The sequence below is a fragment of the Plutella xylostella genome, chromosome 19 (genome assembly GCF_932276165.1).
Source record: "Plutella xylostella chromosome 19, ilPluXylo3.1, whole genome shotgun sequence".
Classification (NCBI taxonomy): domain Eukaryota; kingdom Metazoa; phylum Arthropoda; class Insecta; order Lepidoptera; family Plutellidae; genus Plutella; species Plutella xylostella.
The window spans coordinates 8,060,261-8,085,411 of record NC_063999.1 but is presented as its reverse complement, the minus strand read 5'-3'; the positions used below and the strand labels follow the sequence as shown (position 1 = coordinate 8,085,411).

Below are 25,151 nucleotides of genomic sequence, written 5' to 3'. Positions count from 1 at the left end.
ATAACCTGTCTTGGTATAAATATGTCGATTGCATAGCAGAGCGAGCTCTACGTTCTACAAATATTTTGAGATCTTTGGTTGGCACTCAGTGGGGTGCCGATTCCAAGATTCTTTTAACTTTATATAAAGCCCTAGTTTGAAGTCACTTTGACTATAGTTTTTTCTGTTACTGCATAGATTCAAAATTAGTAAATAAACTTGAAAAGATTCAAAATATTAATTTAAGATTAATTTTGGGTGCCTTTAAATCAACTCCTATTAACTCAATGCAAATTGAGTGTAACTTGTGTCCATTAAATATCAGATTTAGTAATTTAAAATACAATTTTATTCTAAGATTGTTGTCTGAAACTGACAATCTTCTTCTTTCCAAACTATTGAAGTATAATTCTTATCATTTCCTATGTCATAACATCCATCAAATTTTAACATTTAAGAGTGAATATAATATTCACAATAGTACCACTTTGCCCTGCTATGGGGGAACATATGGAAGCAAATTTTGTAGCCTTAATATTGAAATAGATAGGACACTGACTGACAAATATGCCGTTTACAATAGATTGGATGAATACAGAGACTTTAAGCAAATTTATACAGATGGCTCTAAATGTAACGATAATGTCTCTATGGCATATTATGTTCCTGCTTATAAATTGGGTCATGGCTTAAGATTACCTTCTAATGCAAGCATATATACAGCAGAAGCTCAGGGCATTTATGCAGCCTTAGAATACATAGAAGCAACTAACCTTAATTTCAAGAAATGGTTGATCATTTCGGACAGCATGAGTGTATTAATGGCTTTATCAAATCCTTCTTATAGTAGTGGCACAAATTACATCATATACAACATCAGGCAGATTTATAGCAGGCTTTGGCTCAATCAAGACAGAGAAATCCGCTTTATTTGGACACCTTCACACATTGACGTTTCGGGTAATGACCTCGCCGATAAACTTGCCAGCTCCATAGTAAAAAATCGCAATATCCAACAAATACCTATTAAAAATATTAAGTTGCCAGGTTCAGACTGCAAAGTTTTAATCAAGAATACTATAAAAGACCAATGGATGACTCATTGGCATGAAACAATCCAAAGTAAAGGAAAATGGTATAGCTCTATCAACTCCGACATTACTCAACCCTGGTTCATCAAAGGAAAATTTATAAACAGAAACTTTTATTCAACTATTTGTCGTTTAAGACTTGGACATGGCAGATTCAATGAACACCTTTTTAGATTAAAAATGATACCTTCCCCAAATTGCACATACTGTAATAACGATATAATTCAATCCCTGGATCATATATTTTTTGATTGCTCTGCATTTAATCTACAAAGGATTATTCTTATTGACAATTTACTGGATTTATACAAAGAAGCCCTGGATGTCCCGCGCTCTATTCAGGATCTTCTCAAGAATACGGATACATTCTACCCCATTTATGAGTATATCAAGAATACTATTGAAGTTATTTGAAAAAATAACAAATACCGGAAAATACACAGTACCCTGATATAACGATACATAACGATAGACAAGGCTATAAGCCTCGACAATATAATACTAAAGACTTGGTTTCGACCTTATATTTACAAGAAAATTTAAAGATTACAACGAAAGACAAGGCCTTTGGCCTCGAACAAAATCACATAGAAGACAAAATTAAATAAGACCAGGCGGTATGGGATGATGCCCTTAGCCTTTTCCGTGAAAAGGAAAAAAAATAACCAAAAAAAAAAAAAAACAATTTGTCATTAAAATTCTTGTTGTCATGGCCGGTCGGTGGATTTTCATAATAAGTAACAACTTAAAAAGTTTAAAAACCAATATTATGGTAAGTTGTTCAGTTACCAAACGTGTTAGAATCATCTGTATATCCACTATTATGATCATTATAATGAACCTAGTTTTTCCCCGCAGAGTTCCGCAACTCGGCCGTCATACCGCCAGACGAAATTACTTGTAGAAAGTGTATGGTTCACTGTGAAAGTATCCTAAATTGGGTATTATTTCACAACATTAATTCATATTTTAATTGATTCTATTATGTTACGAGGAATAGTGGCAACACCGCTCTTGAGGGAGACTGACATCTGATTGACAGAAGGGAATAGATGTCAGGCGAGATGTCAGAAAAAGGAGGCAATTGGGTTTTTGGGATGAAAAATGGTGGTTCGAGTTGTGGATTATAAAAATGTAATTTATTGCTAAAACTATGAATAATGCTGAAAGTCATGGAAATAAACCTATATCGTGTACGTTTGGTGGTTTTACTACAGATCAGAAGCGGTGAGTAACCTTCTCCCATAAATTTTGTTGTGATTTTTGTTGTTGGAATTTATCGGGCCGAGATGAACGTAATATCAAAATGTTGTGTCTTCACCAGTAGATCACACACGAATAGTAGTAATGTTATGTTATTATGTCTTGTAATAGTAAGGAAATGTTCGGAATAGTCATATTACTCATATTTATCATTTTCATTAGATTTTTATTGGATATCGATAATCCGATATGCTAGCGACATCTATTAAAAATATAGGGAACTATCCAGTTTCAATTGACATCTGACATTGACACTGTCATTTTGATCATCTGACAGTGTTGACATTACAGGGAGCGTTCAAAAACGAAAAAAATTATTATTCTGAGTAAAGTACTATTGGGTTTTACGAATTATGAGTTTCTGCAAAGATTTCCCGATGTTACGCTTACTACCAAACGTGTGGTAGATATTATTTATAAATACTAGATAGCCTAATATGATAAACGTGAGTCATTGTTATTGACTATAAGTCTTAAATTAAATTCTCATAAATGATGATTATTGATGAAAATGTTCTTTCTTAACATTAGGTGTAATAAGGGTATGATCATTTATAGCGTTGCTGTTGGGCTCATAAAACGTAACGAACATTACTATGGGTTAATCATTTTGGTGATTTTATTTTAGTTGCAAAAGATACCAAATATATTAAGTTTTGAAGACTGCTAAATTAGGACTATCTATTTAATATGCACCTTATCTGTCATCATGTATATAATTAATGTACCAATGTACCCTGAAGGTTATACATAATAATATCTGTGTATAAAATTATAATAAGTATACCTACTAATATAAATTTATTCCTTTTTGTTTGAGTTGGAGACGAGACGAGAAAACTGGACCACTCAAGAGATATGGGATGCAGCACAACTACAGATGAGTTGAAGATGGACAAAGATGAGCCTGCGGTGCGGCTGTGCCTGCGGTGCGGCTGTGCCTGCGGTGCGGCTGTGCCTGCGGTGCGGCTGTGCCTACGGTGCGGCTGTGCCTGTGGTGCGGCTGTGCCTACTGTGCGGCTGTCCCTGCGGTGCGGCTGTGCCTGGGGTGCGGCTGTGTCTGCTGTGCGGCTGTCCCTGCGGTGCGGCTGTGCCTGGGGTGCGGCTGTGCCTGGGGTGCGGCTGTGCCTGGGGTGCGGCTGGGGCTGTGCCTGCGGCTGCGGTGGTGCGGCTGGGGTTGCCAGCGTCTACATCTCCGGGTACAGGCCTGGAGTTGGAGCCGTGGTGATGGCAGCTGTCAGAGCTGTCAACATCAATATCAACCGGACCAAGGCTGGAGGAACAGTGGAGGAGATGGCTATCAGTGGTGTCAGTACCCAGACCGAAGACACCAGACCATACCATACCAGACCATACCATACCAGACCATACCATACCAGACTGAGGCGGGAGTCTGAACTTCGGTTCGCATGCTCAATGGCCGACGGGCGGCAGTGGCGACGCCATCATCAACAGGACTGGAGCTACATCTACAGTTGCATGATCACCATGATTATTATAAGGAGCACCGAACTGGGTGTTATTTACATATTATTTAGTTAGTTTTGATCAGGTGCATAAAGTTACTCGTAATGAAGGTTAATAAAGGTATGAGGTACCTATGTTATGGTTATAAGGAAAGGGAAAATTAATTTGAAACCTGGATGAATTCCATTGCATTGGTATTGTTATTAATTTTGAATGGTGGTTGCACAGTTATCTTGCAATGTTTTATTTATACTTAATTGCTTTTTGATATAGTGATTTTGGAGGTTTTACAGTTGCTTCAAGTTTGATGATGGAATGTTCATTTGAGGAAGTCTTGGTGGTTTTGATTGCATTGGCTGTGAGTCACAGAAGGGTAGCACTGGAGGAGTAATTAATTTGTTGGTCGGGCTTTGTATATTCCAATTAAATATTAATTATTCTAATGTAAAAAGGGAATCTTGCGCATAATAATTGCGTAACTAATTTTGATATGGAATTGGACTAAAGTCACAATAGGTATAAAAGTACCTAAGTGCTTTGTTCTCTTTTGTGGTGTACCTATATTAAACCGAAACGATAATTATATTCTTAGAGTCCTCCTCTTAAAATATGTCATGTGATATGGTGTCATGGGTGCTATAATTCATTTTGTGATTGAATAATTCTTTGTTTCATAAATGTACTCAGTTTTACAAGGGCATCATTTGATTTTGATTCATTATCTAAAATATTTGATATACCTACCTACTTCAGCTAATGACATTTACTTGAAAGGAACATTGTTGTTGCTTGCAGTATTGGTGGGGAATAAGGTGGTAAAGAAGGAAATAAAGTGACCAGAAGGGCTAGTACGGGGCGCATTTGAGACGTGACGGGAGTTTTGCGTCACGCTCACTCACATCGCGCAGCCTCAAGAGCGAGCGCGACGGGGAACTCTTGTCGCGTCTTAATAGCGCCCTGTGCTACATGACCTGGCAGGGACTGATGTCCGGCAGGGCGAGACTCTTTGGTTTTTCATCCGTTGTCGACCACGTTGAAGGGTTCATGTACCTTCTGTAGACTTTTAGTATGTCTACCCACTCACATAGAGGTTATTGTTGAGTGGGCCTGTTGATTCCATGAAGATGGAGTAGGTGGAAGCGAATCTTATATCCAGCATCTGTGTAGTAGGTACCTATCAGTCAGCTGTTGTCGACGGACTTGAATGACGCTATGTCCTAACAAGTATTCAGTAGGTACCTACATACATTTACTTGAGTTTAAAATTCCTAAGCCATTATTGATTATTAAATTTCATTATTCTGTTCCCAATGATTTCAAATGAAGCTACGAGTACAATACGGAATACTGTATGCCTTTTGTCATTGCCTTGCGATTCTGGGACTGTGTGTCATAAATACTATGTATATAATTTAGTATAGTAGGTATAGTAGATGAAATGATGATGATGACTCTACTTTTCTCTAATGGGTAAAGTATGGATCATGATTGTGCGCTAATAGCATTGCATAATTAATTATCGGATCTATTTCACCCATACCTATAGTTTATCTAGTAGGTAAAATCTTATGGACTAATGTTATGATTTTCTAAAGATAGTTAGTTGGGGGCCACTACAACTTGTGGCAGTCTATGAGGGTTTGCAAAGTTCTACTTATAGGAAGTTACGTAATATTCAATGTAGGCTTGGCATATAGTGACTTAGACGGTACCTATCTATTATTGCTGTTATAGGTGGTTAAAGGTGGCTTACATTGAATTGAAGTGACGACCGAATATTGAGAGATGGATTAGTGTCTGTTGCCTAGGGAATTTTGAACTTATATTGCCATGTGGCCATTGGCGAATGGCGGTTGCTACAACAGGACTCGTGTGTTTTTCGAAGTTTCCACAGTTCAATATTGTGACCTGCGGATATTACTGGATGCGCTTAATGTGGATATGAATATCATGAGGTATGTGAACATTTGTGAGTGTGAGCGTCTGGAATTTTACACGGAGATGGAGTTGAGGAAAAGATGGATGTATCTATTTACTACATGTTGTAGTTAATGTATATTCGAACTGTTGCGTAGGAGAGTGGGGTTTTCAACTTATTAAAGTACTCTTTATCCAGGAAAGTTAGACCGGCTTCGAATTAAAAACATGATTAATTACCTACTTATTAAATTTTATGACTTGGATATATAATAATATGTCAGTTAGGTTTTGCCCGTTGGTTTCTGCTGTGATTATTATTATTGTATACCTACTAAATATTCTCTAGAACATGATCATTCTATGGAATAGTGCAATCAGTCGAATTTGTCTTAAATTGACGTTTTTATCTATTTGTTTCAACAAAGTTGACCTTTAAGGACAAATGAGACTAGATTATTTTGTCATGATCATACAAGGATGAATGGATTGATGGACTAATATGCTGAATATCGTCATACATGGATGGCAGCTCGAGGGGATGGGTTATCTAGATATGGAAGCTTGAATCCCTGTAGTATTAAAATTTTGTGATTATAAATATTCAACTTAAATGGGATTTACATTGATTAGCAGTTAAGTACTTATGTTTAAAATTAAAAGTTTTGCATAAAGCTGGAGCGGTATGGAAAAGTCAAAACAAGGTATCTGAAGTACTAGGGTACCTAGTTATTTAATATTTATTTTAAATGGGATTTGCATTGGTTAACAGTTATGTTAAATCAAAAGTTTTCGATAAATCTGGAGCAATTTTTGTTTGAATAGAAATATAGGGCAACTTGTTAATTTCCCTTAATAGATTTGGATAAGTACCTGAGCTTAATTCTCTCTGCGCTCTCAAATGCTCGTGAAATGATAACTTCATTCAGCAAGGGATTTCAGGGATTACATTGTATTGTATAGGTACTTACCTAGTTCCATCTTCGGCAATTTGCAATTACCTACTTATATGTTATTATAATAGTTTTGGGATTTAATGGTATCTTTTCAGTTAATAGCAGATTGCATCTGATATATCTTATGTTCATGATAATAGGTAATAATTAATTTGTATTCAGGATACATTAAAGAGAAACTCTGGAAAATAAAGCTTGTTATAAAATTGATGATTACTTAGAGGACGTTAATGCATGGCTGTGATAAGTACTTGGCTCTGCTCATATTATTATAATAATTATTATTAAGCTTATAAGTATTGTATAAGTACCAAACTAGTTTTAAGTATTTTTTTGAAAAGATGGCTCAGGAGTTTCTTGCCTCCGTTCTTCTCCTTAGACAGAAAGAGCCCCCCCTATCCGAACGGAGAGTAATTTTAAAAAAAAAATGTACACGATAAAAAAAAAATTGACTTTGACTTTGGATAGACATCAAAATCCACAAAAAAAAAAAAATGTAAGTTCTTTTTCTGACCATCTCAGGTTAATTGGTACTTACCTAGGTTTTTACTTACGATTGCTCCTCTGATATATTTCATTGTTTAAACATTATTTAAGGATACTTATAAGTACTTAATACCAGTTGTGGAGTGAATAACTTTCAGAGTTTAATATTAATGCGTGACATTGTAGTTTAATCTGTAAGGAGTAAGTAATATATGTTTTGATGGATATAATAGATATAGATTGATGCAATTTTTATGGATGATTTGAAGAATAACAATTACAGCAAAACTATAAAGTCATGGAAACGGAAGTGGAACCTAACTAATTGTTAAAGACTGTATTTAAATCGATTTATTATTTTTATTTAAGAACATATCCGTTAAAAAACTATTATCAATCGGCATGTTATTTTTAAAATGAATGTACCTAACTGTAAGCAAATAATTGACAATGATAAAAAGTCTTAGCAAAATCGCACTCTTTATTGTCAGGACTTTATAGTTGGTCTGTATCAAAGTATGTTATGTAAAAGTTAATCATGGAACAAAACAAAGATCCAGAAGGTTGTTATTGTAAAAATACTTAATGGATGAATTTTATGGAATTAATATTAACATTATATACTTAATTATTTAATAATGTTGATAGATATGTATATGGTTATTATGGATTGATGGATTTTAAATGGATAATTTGAAGAACAACAGTTATCAAAGTAAAGTTAATGTTATTTAAAGTTAATCATGGTATTAAGATATGGACCAAGGATCCAGACGATTGTTATTGTAAAAATACTTAATGGATGAATTTTAAGGACCAAGGTCATTTAATGAATCGATGTTGAATTATGATGGATTAAGTTCAAGCTCTAAGAAGATGTAAGTAACTTAGTAATATCTTAGTCCTGCAAGAATGGGTTTGCAGTATTGCAAGAATGGGTTTGCAGGACTAATGAGTTTTCTATCAGTACAGCTAGAATTGATGGGTTAGCTGGTACTGGATTCCCTGCAAGATAGGAATAATTGAAGTCTGCTAGAATGGATGGGTTAGCAGATTTTGATTTGTTAAGTATCCAGTATTGCTAGAATGGATGGGTTAGCAAGTACTGGATACGAGTACACGATTCTCTACTAGAAATGGATGGATTATCAGATTGTTATCTCTTCGTTTACTTATATAAAAATAACGTCTTATTATGGCCATTTTTATGAAATTGTTATTACAATGTACAAGGAGTAGTCATTAACGTTTACAATTTGCACTGATAACTGTTGATTAATTGTTAAGTCATTGTTTTATAACTACAAATATTTTGTCTGATGTTAAAGTTAATAATTTCATTATATTAGTGTAGACCTACCTACTTGATGATATTAGGTATAATTAATACTATCGATAGTCAGTCTCACTTGCCGAGTGTAAGGTGCCTTTGTATCTACTTTGATCCGTGTATGAGGACATACACGAGGTCAGGATGGACGAGTGTAAGGTTCACTGTGAAAGTATCCTAAATTGGGTATTATTTCACAACATTAATTCATATTTTAATTGATTCTATTATGTTACGAGGAATAGTGGCAACACCGCTCTTGAGGGAGACTGACATCTGATTGACAGAAGGGAATAGATGTCAGGCGAGATGTCAGAAAAAGGAGGCAATTGGGTTTTTGGGATGAAAAATGGTGGTTCGAGTTGTGGATTATAAAAATGTAATTTATTGCTAAAACTATGAATAATGCTGAAAGTCATGGAAATAAACCTATATCGTGTACGTTTGGTGGTTTTACTACAAAAGTTGTAACCCTGGAATGGCCAGGGGTCTTCTTAAGACCGACCAAGGGAAGTTAAAATTATGAAAAAAATAGCATCAATGGCCTCGACCTTAAATGCGCTCGGAGGGTCTTAAAAAGATGGACTCCGCTGATATGCCTAAAGTAAGTTAAAATATTAAGTTTACTTTTCATTGTGCTATGACTAACAAATTAAAATCCCCGTAAGGTAACTTACCCCAAGATGACTTACAAATCTTACTTTACTTAACTGTTTTTTTTTCATATTAAGTAAGTACTGGAAAAAAAGTTTTTAAAATGTTAATGTGTAATTATTTTTTTCAGACATGACATTCCATGGTAAATGGCAGGATCATAACATACTTAATGTCGAGGACAAGCCGCTCAGCTCATCCTGCTCCCACCTCACAGCGTAGATCCAGCCGCCGCAACCAAGTTGATGTAGAAGTAGACAGAGTGATGGCCATAGAGGAAAAGCAGGTAGAGGCCTAACTGCTGACAGCATGGGCTAATGCCCTAAAGCCTAAAGGGGACCTAGCAGAAGCTGTCCGTGATGGAGTCAATATCCTCATACAAATTGTGCAATAGTTATCAAGAAATAACAAAGTTAAGTCCATCTAGTCCCATAACCAGCGTTACTAGTTATGGGTATAGATGCTGTTGTGCAGTAGTAGATGATGTGATGATTTAAGTAGATTTTATATTATTTTTCCTGTGACTAAAAATATTATTTTATATTAATACTTATCCTATGTTGAAGTATATGAACATTTTTGTTTTAAGAAATGTTAAATAATATTATAAAAAGTGTTCCTATGTTAATATGTTCCTTATATTATTAAGTTTGCAAGTATTTCAACAGTGGTGGTGAAATTATTATTCTACAAAAGTATGTCTGTATGATTATTATAAAGATAAAGAATTCTGAAACTTACATAATGTTTTTATTTTTAAATCTTTTTCATGAAGTACTGAAATATTTACAAGATACTATAGTATTTAGGCATGTAGATGTGCTGAAAGTGGTGGTTCATCTCCATAGTAAATGGTGGATCCTTCCACCAAACCGGGTGTTGTGGCTTAACGGGCTGCTCTATTATATATTCTCTGCGGGGGTGTACGTACCTGCACCTGGCTATCTCGAATGGAACAATTGTACATATCCCTAACGTCTAAACTGCCTTCTATGCATGGACCATTTCCTACCATGCTGGTCCACTGTGGGTTGGTGGGTTCACATTATAATCTAGATATTATGAAAACTCTAGGTTGCCACAATGTTTTCCTTCATCGTAAGAGAGATGGTTTACATTTAACTTAGAAACCATGTAAATTGTAGCGCCAAACGAGCTATTCCCACCATACTGGTCCACTGCGGGATGATGGATTCACATATTATCTAGATGTGCGAAATCTAGATATGCAGGTTGCCTCACGATGCTATCCTTCATCGTTAGTGCAATGGTATACATTGTAATTAAACTTCATGTACATTGTAGCACCAAACGAGCTATAATTCAGCTACTTTATTCACAAATCTCCACTCAAAAATTGTTTACGTATTTGTTCTTGCCTAGATATCTTGTCTCACGAAGTTTTTCTTTTTCGTAAGAGGGATAATATAGGTACATACATGTAAATTGTTGTTCCAAACGAGCCATTTCATATAGGTTTCACATATTATCTAGATGTGCGAAATCTAGACATGCAGGTTGCCTCACGATGTTTTCCTTCATCGTAAGAGCGATGGTACACATTGTTACTTAAACTTCATGTACATTGTAGCGCCAAACGAGACATAATTCAGCTACTTTATTCACAAATCTCCACTCACAAATTGTTAGTTAATGTATTTGTTCTTGCCTAGATATCTTGTCTCACGAAGTTTTTCTTTATCGTAAGAGGGATAATATAGGTACATTTCACTTAAATCCTATGTAAATTGTTGTGCCAAACGAGCCATTACATATGGGTTTCACATATTATCTAGATGTGCGAAATCCAGACACGCAGGTTGCCTCACGATGTTTTCCTTCATCGTAAGAGCGATGGTACACATTGTACTTAAATTTCCTGTACATTGTAGCGCCAAACGAGCTATAATTTAACTACTTTATTCACAAATCTCCACTCAAAAGTTGTTTATTTGTTATTGCCTAAATGACTTGCCTAAACACAATAACATCTGTCAAAAAGGTTGTCAAGAGTGCCAATTCACAATTTGGACTCGATTTTGATGGTTTTCGACGGAAAACCGCTCAATAGTTAAGACAAGATGGCGCCACCGTCGATTTCGGGAGTGCCAAATGGCGAGAAGGCAAGATGAAACCAATACATTGCGTGCCAAGAGTAGGGCTACTGTACCTACCTATGTACTTCCCTTTCATTCATGTGGAATTGCAGAAGTGTTTAGTGTTTATACATAATTAACTAGTTACGCCAAATTATTAAAGAGGACCTTCCCACCTTTCGTGCAGTAAAAATAAAAAGTAAAGGTAGTTAAGTAGGTACATACTTACTTATACTTACTTAAATTAGCATTTCCTGAAAGTTCATAAAATATCTAATACGGTTCAATAAACGAACCTAGTTATGTGTTTATTGGGTGTGTGTGTATAGCACACTTCTACTCACCATTGACAGGTACAGGTACAGGACCTAGGCTACCTACATTCATTACTTCTGCCCAAATAAGTAGGTACTTAGGTAGTTAGGTACTTCTCTGTTCTGCGCAAATGTAAACGGCACTACCTTTATAATAATTGTTCCGGACGGACGTTCGTTGATCTTATAATCCTAACTAATAATTATAATCCTAATCCTAACTAATATAATATTATTATAAATGCGAAAGTAGCTGTTACTCTTTCACGCCAAAACTACTGAACGGATTTGAATGAAATTTGGTATAAGTACCTACATAATTTTCTAGATCCTGAGAAAGAACATGGATACTTTTTATCCCGAAATTCCCACGGGCAAAATTTTTAAGGCGATGTGAAGCTCGCGGGAACATCTATTTTTTATAAAAGCTAAATTTTTACTATTTAACTACGGAACCCTAAAAAATTACATCCACGCAATCCCACAGATGGTCAAGTGCATGCCCTGATTTTGGCGCCAATAGCTCCATTGTTTATGTCGAGTGGCGCGAATCTAACGCAATTATTGTTTGTACATCCATATTTTTCATTTCCCCATCTGATTCTAAAGTTAGCTGTCGGTGAGTTTTGACGAGTATGGCAGGTCCTATTGAAGTTGAGGGTCTAAAGGACTTGTGATTATAATATGCGGGCAGTGTTGTTTGTTGGCAATGGGAAGTGACTTTCTGTCTTCTTCTTCATAAAAACGTTTGTCACCGTTGGGAAATTAATATTACTTACTTATTGGGGAGCCACATTAATTAGAGTCTGAGACGACTGCATGAGTAGAACTTTACTGATCATCAAAAATGTAAATAATATTTTATTGATAAATTTTAAACCCGACTTTAAGGTAGGTACCTAATGCTGATAAATTCACATAATTCCCATAAATAGTAAACCTTTCAATTTGATACACAATAAATCATCTCTAATTCAATAACTGGATAACTGGAACTTAGTAGGTATGTTGATTCTTGACCCATCACATTTAATTCATAGTCATTGCTTCATTGACAAAGGGCAAAACTTGCGGAAACTAAACATTTTCCAAAGTTAACATACGGTATAAATGACAATAGTTACTAAATATTGGCAAACATAATTATCTCTTAATTCCGTAATTTATGGTTTGCCATGACATTCGGTTATCGAATTATTGTTCGAAGCTCTTCTTATTAAAATGTACCCTTATGGTTACGCGTGATGCCACAGATCCAAGGCGGATTATATCCGTTTTATTGCTTGACTAAATATGGCACTGTAAAGTTAGGCATTCTTGATATTAAATTACTTAGAGCTTTTATAAAGAACTTTAATGATGTGGGATCACTTACGGTTAGGGGTGTACGAAAGGAGTCTCCTAACGACGTATTTCGTTGTGGTACCAGTCTGATACTTAAGTAAGAACTTACGTTAGGTAGAGCACCACGTTAGAATCACCCTTAGGTATACTCTCTACTAGACTTTTGCCATAACGAAGGAGCTTTTATTGTACTTCTCAAGTACTAAATATAGTTACCTACATATTGCTCACTTCTGTAGCTTTACTGTTGTTTACTTATACAGTTATTTAATAAGTCATCATCATCATCACGAATCACGACCCTTCTCGTCCCCACTGCTGGGGCATGGTTTTTCTTCCAAAGAAGGATGGGTTTTAGGCCTAGACCACCGTTGGTCTAGTGGTCCGTTGGTGGCGGCACGGCACGGAAGCGTCCAGACTCATCCAATGGCTGACCGTGCCATGTGTTGCTTAGTACGATCACTTAAACTGGCTCGACTACGGACGCTTCTAATTTACAATTAGTATACTTACCTACCTAAGTATTTAGATCTACAAGTAGATAATTCTGATTAAACTCATAGCATGATCTTCACTGCATAGCAAAAAACACGTAAGTATCAAACTAATAAACAAAGGACAGTCATACGGACAGTCATAGTGAATTTATCAGCTTAGTGACAAAATATTAGCGAGCAATGGAGAGGTACTTATTAGGGAGGAGGGAGGATATCAATAAAACATATAATCCTATTAGAACCACTTGCTGTGTGCAAGTGTTTGATGAGGCATTTGATTTTTAGACTGGGGCGCTAAAATGTTGCTTCTTAACAGAATACATTTTATTCATTTATTATTTAAAAGGCGTAGAAAGTGCGGCGTAGTATTAGTGGACTTTGAACTCCTCTGAATTTAGTGTTAATTGTGATCATTGAAGAACTTTACTGGAATATCACCTTTTTGGCATACGATTAAGTACACTGAATTTAAAAAAAAATTACAGTTGTAGCGTTTTAGTATTATCAGTGTTATAGTGTTTTTATATTATACTTAATATAATAATAATAAACACTATTTAAAAGTAAGTAAGTAGGTACCTTACCTAGTATTATGTAATGCCAATCAGCAAATGTTTTTATGCGATTAAAGAGTAAGAACTAATTTGATAATCAGTAAAAATTAAGATCAGTCGTCATTTTAGCGCCCCACGGTTCACAGCTAGTATCATAGCAGCTGGTTAAAGACCACCCGCGATCCTCAGACCAATCCTGCTGTTAACCATTGTATGCCACCCAAACTGAACTAGCTGAGCGATTCCCAACCTTAACACTTTGTCTTAGAGCACAAATAATTGAACTATACTATATAATCTGCAGCTCGAAAAATATAGGGTGGTGTTGTATACCGTATTCCCGGGTTATAAAGTTGAGAGTGTTGCATGGAAATAGTGGTTAGTGACCAAATGTTCGGGACTGCCAACAGATGGCGTTAGTGAGGATAATGTGAAAAGTTATGATAAGTCATTTTATCATAGATTTTAATAGTGTTTATATTTGTTTGTATTTAGTAAACATTGAGTAAGATGGATGGGAGAACAAATTGTGTTTATATAATTTATGTTTAGGCCATAAACAGATTTATTTCCTTTGATCTCTGAAATCTGAATTCTAAAATTCACACTCAACTAGATAATATTACATAATTAAGTTAGTAATAAATAACTATAGGCAGGTATTATTAGCCATTTGAAGATAGGTGCTGAATATTTCGGATTTAATGACATAAATAATTGGGTGTAATTATTTAAGTTGAGTAATTATCAATACAATTGACAAAAGGTACCTACTTACTTACTTAACTACCTTACTTAGGTCTGTACATTGTAATTTACCTACTACTTACCTATTTCAAGAGTGACATGGAAAAAGATGAGTTATCGTGGGACGCCATGCCACCAACGAACGGGAATCTGGAAGATTCTTGATGAGGAAGGCCTTTGCCAGAGCCTTGTGAATCTTGTGATATGCTTGTGATCTTCGACCATTTACAACCCCATCAAAGCTTGTGATGTACCGCAGTAAATACAGTCATGTTGACAAATCGTGTCCTTTACCTAAATGTACCTACATAGAGTATTTCGGAAGATATTACAAAAATCTTATCAAAACTATCGATAAAAATATGAACAGTTCTGCAGCTCTAAAAAAATCTGCCACCAAGCGTTTCCATCATGAAAATACGTTTCAAAGGCGCATTTTATACGGTTAAATCGATGTGAAAATGTTATCTATAAGACTACCCGCTATAAGATCGTTTCCATGCCGTAACAAAGCGAATATTGGAGCGGCGGCGCAAAGCCGACCCGGCGGGGTGGAGGGGTAGTGATGGGGTAAACTATCGATAAACTATATAAGCGTGTCGAAACAGTCCAATAATAACACTATTGGGAGGTTTTGTCACTAAGGTAAAAGGACAGTCAGTGTCAAGTCCACTATCAGTCAGATAGGAGACTTGACACCCGGGGAAACTGCCATTTCGTGCACATACTTGCATTATATTTGCACGTAGTTCCAAAAAGTAAAAGTTCAAATATTCACTTAAGTATAATGCCTGTTTCGAAACAACAAAATAATGCCTACAATGTAGAAGTTACTTTGAATAAATACTGTTTCTGGCGGAAACTTAAAAGTTAATTCTACATTCTAGGTTCTTGGCTCTGAAAATAGGCGTTAGGTTGATGAACCTTTTGTATTTAAATGTTGAAACGCGCATTTAGAACGCAAGGCAGAAGCAATACATTGCTTTTCAAGAGTAGGGGTACGAATACAAATTTATCGATATTTCCAGCTGAAACACTGAACACTTGAAACATCCCTACCCTGACTCAGCTCTCTCCCAAGTGCCCCACACTACATACGTAGGCATAATTGTTTGCAAGTACATTTTTCTTTGAGGTTAGTCTATTATGCGCTCAAAGTAAAATAGGACCAGGGACTTACCTCAAAGGTGTACCACATGAAAGGGAGAAGGTAATTGTTGCTCAAATTATTATGAATTTGAGATACAAAGTCAAAGGGCAAATTGTGTGTTAAGTTGACGATGTTCTTGGAAGGCATTTTAGGGCTAAGGGCGTGAATCGTTGCTTTTGGGTAATTTTATTGTGGTATTTGTTTCTACGCGGCATTATTTTTACTATACAAATGATTAATAATAACAGAAACTTTTTCTGCGTAGGCACATCATAGTCATTATGTTTTTAAAGGAGGAGCAAACTTTATGAAACAAATGATTACTCCTAAGGATGTGTAGCGATACTAAAACTCTGCTAAGTACTTACTTAATAAAAAATAATCACAACTGATCAGACACATTTTATAAAACTTAAAAATTTAGATATTAATTTGGTAATGGAATGAATGGCACAGTGCCCTGTGCCCTGAGTGCGAGTTTTTTCACCTATCGAGAAGTGAAATCGAAACGCAAATTTGTATGGCGCGGGAGACACGCCACCTAGCGGTAAGTAGCTGTACTAGCTCCGCGCCATACAAAATCTGCGTTTCGATTTCACTTCTCGATAGGTTAAAAAACTTGCATTCAGGGCCCAGATCTATTCACCGTTGGCGCGGTCACCCGCTAGGTTCCGACGGCATTATGTTTTGAGGGAAAAACTCTATAAATCCCTACTAATTCATGATTAAACTTTATGAAGACATGATTCGACACAAAACATACTTTTGTGGAAAGCAAAGGAAAAGTAGATACGTAAACATTATGAAGCAAAATGTTTATTTACTGACTGTAGTATAATAATAATTACGGGAGATTCTCACAATAAAAGTACCAACGTAATCTGTTGAAGAGTAAACAAAACATTCTCAGTTTATGTCCCGCGCCAGTAAAAATTTTGGCTGGGTTCCCAGTAGGCAAACGTAAAGGCCAGTGATGACGATTGCGATGGTGATACATTGTACGTATAGTTCTTAGATATATAGAATATTCTTTATTTGTACACAACAACAGAATTTACAAAGCTTATAAATACAGACACATAGGTACAAAAAAGGCGGTCTTATCACTAAAAGCGATTTTTCAAACCAACCTTGGGTGGAAGGTTTTCATTTTCATTTTCAAACTAAATAATATATACCTACGTGCTTACTGTATGTAAGAGAACTATAATATTGGGCGGCTACAAAGTGACCCAGCAACCCAGTTTAGATGTCAGTACCCAGTATAGACCCAGTATAGAGGTTTATAAAATACCTGGACCTGGAGAGTGAGATTTGACTCGGCAAGGGGAGTCACAATATATATTTTAGGTTTCAGTGGCAAATATGTACCTACTGGTTGCCCTCCCCTTTTAAATAACTAAATATCGAACTAACTACTCCATGTAAAAATACTTACAGAAAACGGCATGCCTAAGGACTATACCCAGAAGAGTAGTCAAGAATACTTAACTGACTTGCTATCGAGGCAGCCAATTATTGTGTGTAATTTTATTTACTTATATAAAAAGCTTTCTGTGTTAGTTATGAAACCAGAATACTTACATAGGAACATATACATATAATAATTATATGAATAAGTCACTATTGATGAGACAATTTATCAAATAACTCGACAAAAATTATCAATAACCACTTCCTGAAATCCATACCACAATTAAGTAATTATTCCCTACTTCCAGCAACTTCATCACCAATTTAGCTTCATAAACCATGTCCAGCAGCTCTAAGCGAGCCATAAACAAGAGTCCAGACATAACATTTAGCTGCCAAGGCCCCGAATGCTTCCCATATCGGTGTAGATATGTTGTCAAGGCATCCGCCCCTTCGTTCCATCGCGCGTTATTGACTTGTCCAATAAGCGAACGATGTCCATTCGTACGCCTTTTGTCAGTGCCGAGGTTAATTTGTGTGGAGAAGGACTTTGGTTTATGTTGTTTTTTATCATAAGAGTTGCGGGCCTACTGCACTCACAGGAAATGAAATGTTCCATTTAATAATTTATTTATTTTTAGTATGACGTGAAGAGGGAATTCCGAGATAAAAAAAATACAGTGTCATGCTTCGGTGTTACACCTGCAAATCTGCAATAATAAATGATATCACACCTCCAGCGTCGCAATGACGTGAAAGAAAGACAATAACAACACACCTTCTCATTTTTATCTTTTTCCATTGAAAGTATTATTGATTGTTTTTTTTCATGTTGTTACCAACTAAGACAAGAAGACTGAAACGACTTACTTACCTAGTTGTAGGAAAATTTACACTTTTTATTTAATAATTTCCACGGGATAGCATTTTTAAAATTGATAATGTTTCATCTTAACTTAGTAATTCTATCGACTTGAGGATAATATACCTTCTGAAGATACCAAGAACTATGGGAATGTCGACTGCTTGTATTGGACATACTAGTACTTGCATACAATGGACGTAATGAGATGCATGGTTATCTAATTAACAAGAACACATGCATTGAGTCAACATTATCGCATCTAGATAAATGCATTTCCGGACGTTAGACAAATACTTGTCTATTACACTTCCATTGCGAAAAAAACACAAATCATAGGAAAAAAAACTATGGATTAAATAGTAAGATACGGCTGCGTCATCGTGCTCGAAGGTACACACATGCAAGTTATGAATGAACTTGTCGGGCTATAATCAGTGGCATACATACACACCACTACAATGCAAACAACGTTTGGGTAAAACCTGGCATTAGGGTGGTATGTAATTAGGCTTGGTAAAGTCTGTATAAAACGGGAGTAAATTAACAAGAGTGTTCAGTGAAGTACTAGGCAAGCAGGAATGGAGAGAAGGTTGCGTTTAGTCCGAGTGCTGGTCGCAGCGTCGCTGCCGATGCTTGTCCTGTCAAGTGTTGAGGTGATGAAAGATGTCACACTTGGGTTCGGGGAGGCCTTGAAGCATTGCAGGGAACAGGTGAGTAAATTTGTCTTTCTTCTTCCTGCTAGACTATTCTAGAGCCTCTACGCGTTTATGCTGAATATCTTTGCGAATTATTTATGTATTGTTGTTATATGAAACCACATGGTAATTAAGATGATTTTTTGAAATTCTATGCTCTTGTGTGTGTTCCTCGTAGGCTAACAAATAATCCTTCTACAGCAACTTAAATGTAATCTCTACTTTTTACCGGAGGAATCTATTCTGCAAAAGCTAGCGCAATTCTTTAGAAAAACTCACGACCCTCAACCCCCATAATTTCCCCCAGTCCCAACTGACAGAAGAGATGATGGAAGAGTTTTTCCACTTCTGGCGGGACGACTTCAAGTTCGAGCAGCGTGAGGTGGGCTGCGCCATCCACTGCATGAGCCACTACTTCAACCTGTTAGATGACACACACCGTATGCACCACCAGAACACGCATAAGTTCATCAAGAGCTTCCCTAATGGTAAGTGGATAGGAACCCCTTTATTGGTTCCCAAAGGTCGCAAGCCGTAAAATCAACAACGAAGCCAAAAAAAGCTAAGCGTATTTTCAAAAGTTTGAAAGCAAACGTTGTCTCAGAACTACCAACTAAAGGTAAGCCATCTATTAGTATTGTAAGTATTGACCAAACAGATTTTCATAAAATTAATGTATGGAGAAACGCCTGCATAAATACTCAATAACACGAATGTTCAGTAAAGTACTAGGCATACAGGAAGTTGAAGTGTCCGTTAAGTGCGACCCCGACAGGAGCACGTTTAGTGTTGATGTTCATGAAGCAGCGCGAGGTGGGCTGCGCCATCCACTGCATGAGCCACTACTTCAACTTGCTGGACGACACGCATCGCATGCAACACCAGAACACGCATAAGTTCATCAAGAGCTTCCCTAATGGTAAGATTGATTTATTTTTCGATTCCTAAGGTATTTCCGAAGGTTGCAAGCCGTAAAATCAACATCTCAGTCAAAAAAGCTAAGCGTATTATCTGAAGTTTCAACGCAAACGTTTTCTCAGAACTACCAACAAAAGTTTCAGTAATGTTGTGATATTATATAGATACTTCTTTCTTGTATAGGGTTTGAGAGGTATTGGACACTGAAAAAGGTGATTTAGTTGGTAGGTAATTCTTCTTTCAAGAGAAGATAAGAAATAAAGTCGTAAGGGAACCTGCACATCTAGATTATAGATCTGTAACCTAAATGCATTGTATACTCATAAAAAAACGTTGATACGGCTCGCGACCTATCACGTAGTACAAAAAATCTACAGCAAAAAGCGAGTCACCTCTGACTATCCCTTCGAGGATTAGAGTCGTAAGCATAATATATGTATGTATAGTATTTGGTGGTTTATGTATAAAGCATTCATAAACGAACTCTTCCATCCCCAGGCGAAGTCCTCTCGCAACAAATGGTGGGCATCATCCACACGTGCGAGCAGGCTCACGACAAGGAACCCGACAACTGCTGGAGGATCCTCCGCATAGCCGAGTGCTTCAAGAAGGAGTGCCAGGCCCAGGGCATAGCGCCGACCATGGAACTGCTTATGGCTGAGTTTATCATGGAGACTGATGTTTGAGGGACGAAGTAAGAAGGATGAAAAAAGGGAGGGGGGAAAGTAGCACAAGCAGGGCTACACGGGTTCGTTATAGACGTTGATTAACCAATCACAGCGCCGTGTTTATCGTCGCGATGTAGTGATGTTTATCTACGTCGATAACGAACCCGTGTAACGGTAGCAGATAGTTAAATGGGAAGGCGAAACAAATACAGCTCAGTTATAATAAATCAAATGTCTTGTTTTACTAATAACGTAGAGCTAAATCTTGTTTATGAATTCCATGTGAATAATTCAATCAACGAACACAGGGCATTCTCACCGGATAAAGTATTATAATTATTAAAGTTTTATTTAAACCTGCTGTTTTCCAGTTTTTTTTTCATTGGCACCATCTCCAATTCATACAACATCCCGTAATAATCCTCTGGAGACGGCCCATGTCCATACTCCAAGACTGGAGGGGTATTTCCATCATCTCGGAGAAAATTTCTTTTGAAATTCAAACATTTGAAGTTGAAAGTAATTAGCTTATATAACTACTAGCTGTTCCCGCGAGCTTCGCTTCGCCTTAAAAAGTTTTCCCGTGGGAATTCCGGGATAAAAAGTAGCCTATGTTCTTTCCCAGGGTTTAGACCATATGTGTACCAAATTTCATTCAAATCCGTTCAGTAGTTTTGGCGTGAAAGAGTAACAGACAGACAGACAGACAGACAGACAGACAGACAGACAGACAGACACAGTTACTTTCGCATTTATAATATTAGTTAGGATTATGTGTTCTTTATATATATTATGTATTATGTGTTTATGTATTCTATTTATTCTTAGGTACAATAATTATTAAGTGACATTGCAATTTCTTTATTATTATTTAATAGTAAAAATAATATTATACCTAATAATACTATAGGAATCGCGATATAGGAATGATTATCAACGTCGATGACGAACCCGTGTGGCGGCAGCAGCAAATGTATTTTCTCTCAAGTCTCTCTCCACACTAGCCGAGCGTCCGTGTCCACGGGGGTACATTCCCGCGCGTGATTAAATGAGCCGCCGGCCATCGCGCCTTATTGCCGGCAAACTCGCGGCGACGACACGCGCGAATGTGGATTGGCGATCACCCTGTATATGCTAGCGATAGGGTTGTACGGGTTGCTTTAATTCACCCTGTATATGCTAGAGACAGGACTATACGAAGACTATTTTGTTTGAATGAAAGTGTGAAGGAATTATATTATAAGACACATGATACATGGAATTCATGTCATGTGATGTGGATTGCCCGATCACCCTGTATATGCTAGCGATAGGGTTGTACGGGGTGATTTAATTCACCCTGTATAGGTATGCTAGAGACAGGGTTGTACGCGCTGCATTAATAAAGACAAGACTATATTGTTTGAATTAAAGTATGCAGGCATTGTAAGACACACGATCATCCTGTAGGTATATGCCAAAGATAGGGTTGTACGCGTTGCTTTAATAGAAACAAGACTATTTTGTTTGAATGAAAGTAGGAAGGCATTCTAAGATATAGGATGGAATTACTTATTGTAGAAATTCATATTACGTGTTATGAACATCCACGGTCCGAGTGGAAATATGCCCTAGAATAGTAAAATCAGCCCCTATAGGACACAAACCCTTGCAATGACAGGTTTAAAAGGAAATTGGAAGCCCTAATTAAATTGAGAAAGTACTTGCCTATTTCAATACCGAACTTGCCTATTAAATAAATATAAGTAGTATTAATTTATTACATAATAATAAAATTACGCAAAATCATATATTTTGTGCTTCTTAAAGATTTTCACTACAATAGCCAAGAATTTACTCCAAATAGAACCAATGTTCATCACGACACCCTCTCAGCATTAGATTGTTTCCAAGAAAAAATGTTTCTCTGTCCAGAAGGAAAATATCTGTACAGTACATTCAATTTCTTTGTCTCTCGAAACTATCCACCGTTACACGAAATCAAGCTTTATCGTCTTAGTTTTAAGGATGTTACCAGCTAGTGTTTTCCTTTTCAGAAGGACAACCTTAGTAGATTAGATGACCATGTTGGGGAATGCGGAAAAACTTTGTTCATTTGGTTTCTTGCTGTATTGATTAAGTCAGAGTAGGAAGAGAAATTAAGTTAGGTTAGGAAGAATACTTTTCAACCAAACTGGAACAAGGGTGTCATAAATTGTAAAATGAATTTGTACCTATAATGTCGGTGAATGTTTTCTTAAATTCGGTAAAAAAATTGCTCTTTTTTTGTTTCAACGCGCTGGACTAAGGATTATATTATTAATTAACGCGGTGGAATTGTTCTCATGCCAAGTATCAGAAACGGCATTAAATCTATGCATGTCGTTTTCTGTCCGTATACTGTCTAAGAAGGCAGCAATACGTTTAATGCCGTCATTAGCTTAAAGTTCCTTTCTGCAACTCAGTGTTAGTCATTTTTTTTTTACTGACAACTCAGAGTACCCCAGACGTGTAACTACACTCACGGACAATGAAAAGATTCCACTGAGAAAATCACCAAATTACTCCTAAACGGAAAAGGCTAGATAATCACGCTTTCTACAACATTGAAGTACGTTGAACAGAGCTTTAGGATATTACCAACTAAAAACGGTAATATTTTGTTCAAATTTTAATTAAATGTTTGAAAAAATTGGGGTTGTTTGGTGTCGACATTTTGAGAGTGGAACTTTTTCATTGCCCGTGAGTATATATGACACGACACACTTGAGGAGGCTTCTTTCGTACACCCCACATTATGAATCGACCTGATGGCCAAGTTTAGGTTTGTCAAAACCGATCTAGCAGTAAAAATGTACTAAAAATTGTTGTATGGTACGCTATTGCAGCGCACATAGCGCTAGGCGGCGACACACCCGCGCCATATAAAATCGCGTTTACTCGCCGCTATTCGGAACAAAACTCACACTCCTCTTTATTTAATACCCATTATTATGTATCTGCTTGAATAAAATTCTAATTCTCCTCATGAGAATTTCTATACCTCGTTTACTGTACCTTACTTACCTTCCTCTTAAATCCAAATCTATCCTCAACTCGCGAGGACACACGAAAATCTACAAAGAAGCTTTTCAAACGGCCATTCTCCAGCCATTGAGTGATGTTCCATCTTGACCGCTGAAGGCTTTGACTCGGTAATCCCGGAACATAATGCTGAAGTAGGGATGGGACATTAATCTTACCTCTTGAGCAGACAAGAGATCCATCAGTGACTGTTGACACCCTCAGTTCCGTGGGGGGACGGGGGGTGCCAAAGAGTGGGTAATGCAGATGCGAGGAGTTTTAGTTTAGATACGTTAGTAAGTTTTTTTTTACATATTTGTTTGCTGTAGGTAAAATCACACGAAATTAAAAAAAACATCTGCCATTGAAAATTTAACGTTTTCATTCTCGTGAGCGTATAAAAATTTATCTATGGTATTTACCGCTAAAAGTTTATTGACAAACATGTTTTTTTATTTCTCATCTGCAAAACTAGAGATGCTGTTAATTTTCTCAATTTATGCGAAAAAAAATATGCGGCGTGAAATTAAATCGCATTTATAATTTATTTACTACTATTATAGGCATTACTCGGTGAGCGGTGGTAGCTCAGTCGGGTAAGCGCCCGCTTCTCAATCAAGAGATGCGGGTTCGAATCCCGGCGCTGACATGTACCAATGAGTTCTTTTAACTTAAGTACAATGTATACCATCGCTCTTACGGTGAAGGAAAACATCGTGAGGAAACCTGCATACCTAGATTTAGTACATCTAGATATGTGAACCCACCAACCCGCAGTGGACCAGCGTGGTGGGAAATGGTCCAAGCTTAGGAAGGCAGTTTAGACCTTGGGGATATGCACAAAGGTTCCACTCGAGAGAGCCAGGTGCAGGTACTTACACCCCCACAGAGAATAGAATAGATAGGCATTACTCGTTTTTTGGTATCCAGCCGTATCCTGAAAATATGATGAAACGATAAATACTTAACGACATCGGAATCTGGTCGAGTACCCACTAAATGTCTAAGTGCCAATTTCGCCATAGTCGGTTATCTAACCGACCCGTTATCATTCATCAATTCATGACATGTGTCAAAAGTCAACTACTGCTGGTTATGCTCTAACCGACAATGGAGAAATTGGCACTAAAGGTACAAAACGCTCTTTGCAAAGTCTACATCCAAATATTACTTATATTTATTATTTTTATTTTATCATTTGTAGTTTTTCAATGTTTTGTCATTTTGTACCGTCTTTATTTAAGTTAGGTGACTATTACCAAAGGCTAAGTGCTAATTTCTCCATAGTGGGTTAAAGCATAACCAATAACCAGGGATTATGTCTTGACTTTTGACACATGTGTCAAGAATTGTATATGGAGATGACGTATAATTGATGAACCAATCCCTGGTTGGTTAGAAAACTGACTATGGAGAAATTGGGGCTAAAGGTATTAAAATTTTGTACTGACTGACATTTTAATGGAAATCATTTTGGTGAAATTCCATCTTATTGTTTTTTTTATTTATAAACAGTATCGCATCTGCGTCCATAATCTTTGCGGTCCGTCTCCAGTTCTACACAGAGTAGGAGGAGAGCTAGTGATTGTCAAAATTTGGCTTCACAGTACAAAGCGGTATTTACCGACGACGGCGGTGACGGCGGCGGTGGCGGCGGTGGCCTAGCGTTTTATGCAATGGGTGAGTGGTTTTTTTTTATTCGCAC

General features: G+C 36.8%; 2 protein-coding genes across 4 annotated transcripts; both read left to right on the top strand.

Moving 5' to 3' along the window:
• The first annotated feature begins 1,974 nt into the window (after window positions 1–1,974).
• On the top strand, window positions 1,975–4,065 carry LOC125488548. 2 transcript variants are annotated; one of them, XM_048627720.1, is made up of 3 exons: window positions 1,975–2,297; window positions 3,154–3,664; window positions 3,700–4,065. In XM_048627720.1, exons 1-3 carry the CDS (start codon window positions 2,231–2,233, stop codon window positions 3,728–3,730), a joined length of 609 nt encoding a protein of 202 aa, XP_048483677.1. In that variant the 5' UTR covers window positions 1,975–2,230; the 3' UTR covers window positions 3,731–4,065. The 2 variants fall into 2 exon arrangements, with proteins under 2 accessions (XP_048483677.1, XP_048483676.1); XM_048627719.1 differs by having other exon boundaries at window positions 3,154–4,065.
• A 14,597-nt stretch (window positions 4,066–18,662) lies between these two features.
• Window positions 18,663–20,430, top strand: LOC105387944 (general odorant-binding protein 1). Of its 2 annotated transcripts, XM_048627989.1 has the most exons (4): window positions 18,663–18,833; window positions 19,126–19,200; window positions 19,632–19,737; window positions 20,235–20,430. In XM_048627989.1, the coding sequence occupies exons 1-4, from the start codon at window positions 18,702–18,704 to the stop codon at window positions 20,420–20,422; spliced, it is 501 nt and encodes a 166-aa protein (XP_048483946.1). In that variant the 5' UTR covers window positions 18,663–18,701; the 3' UTR covers window positions 20,423–20,430. The 2 variants fall into 2 exon arrangements, with proteins under 2 accessions (XP_048483946.1, XP_048483945.1); XM_048627988.1 differs by lacking the exon at window positions 19,632–19,737 and having other exon boundaries at window positions 18,666–18,833; window positions 19,126–19,306.
• The last annotated feature ends 4,721 nt before the right edge of the window (window positions 20,431–25,151 follow it).

Coding starts and splice junctions, on each gene's coding strand:
- LOC125488548 (XM_048627719.1), top strand. CDS start 2,231: ATGCTGAAAGTCATGGAAATAAACCTATATCGTGTACGTTTGGTGGTT. Junction 2,298..3,153: donor TTTACTACAGATCAGAAGCG/GTGAGTAACCTT, acceptor TTTTTGTTTGAG/TTGGAGACGAGACGAGAAAA.
- LOC105387944 (XM_048627989.1), top strand. CDS start 18,702: ATGGAGAGAAGGTTGCGTTTAGTCCGAGTGCTGGTCGCAGCGTCGCTG. Junction 19,201..19,631: donor TCAAGTTCGAGCAGCGTGAG/GTGGGCTGCGCC, acceptor AAGCAGCGCGAG/GTGGGCTGCGCCATCCACTG. Junction 19,738..20,234: donor CATCAAGAGCTTCCCTAATG/GTAAGATTGATT, acceptor TTCCATCCCCAG/GCGAAGTCCTCTCGCAACAA.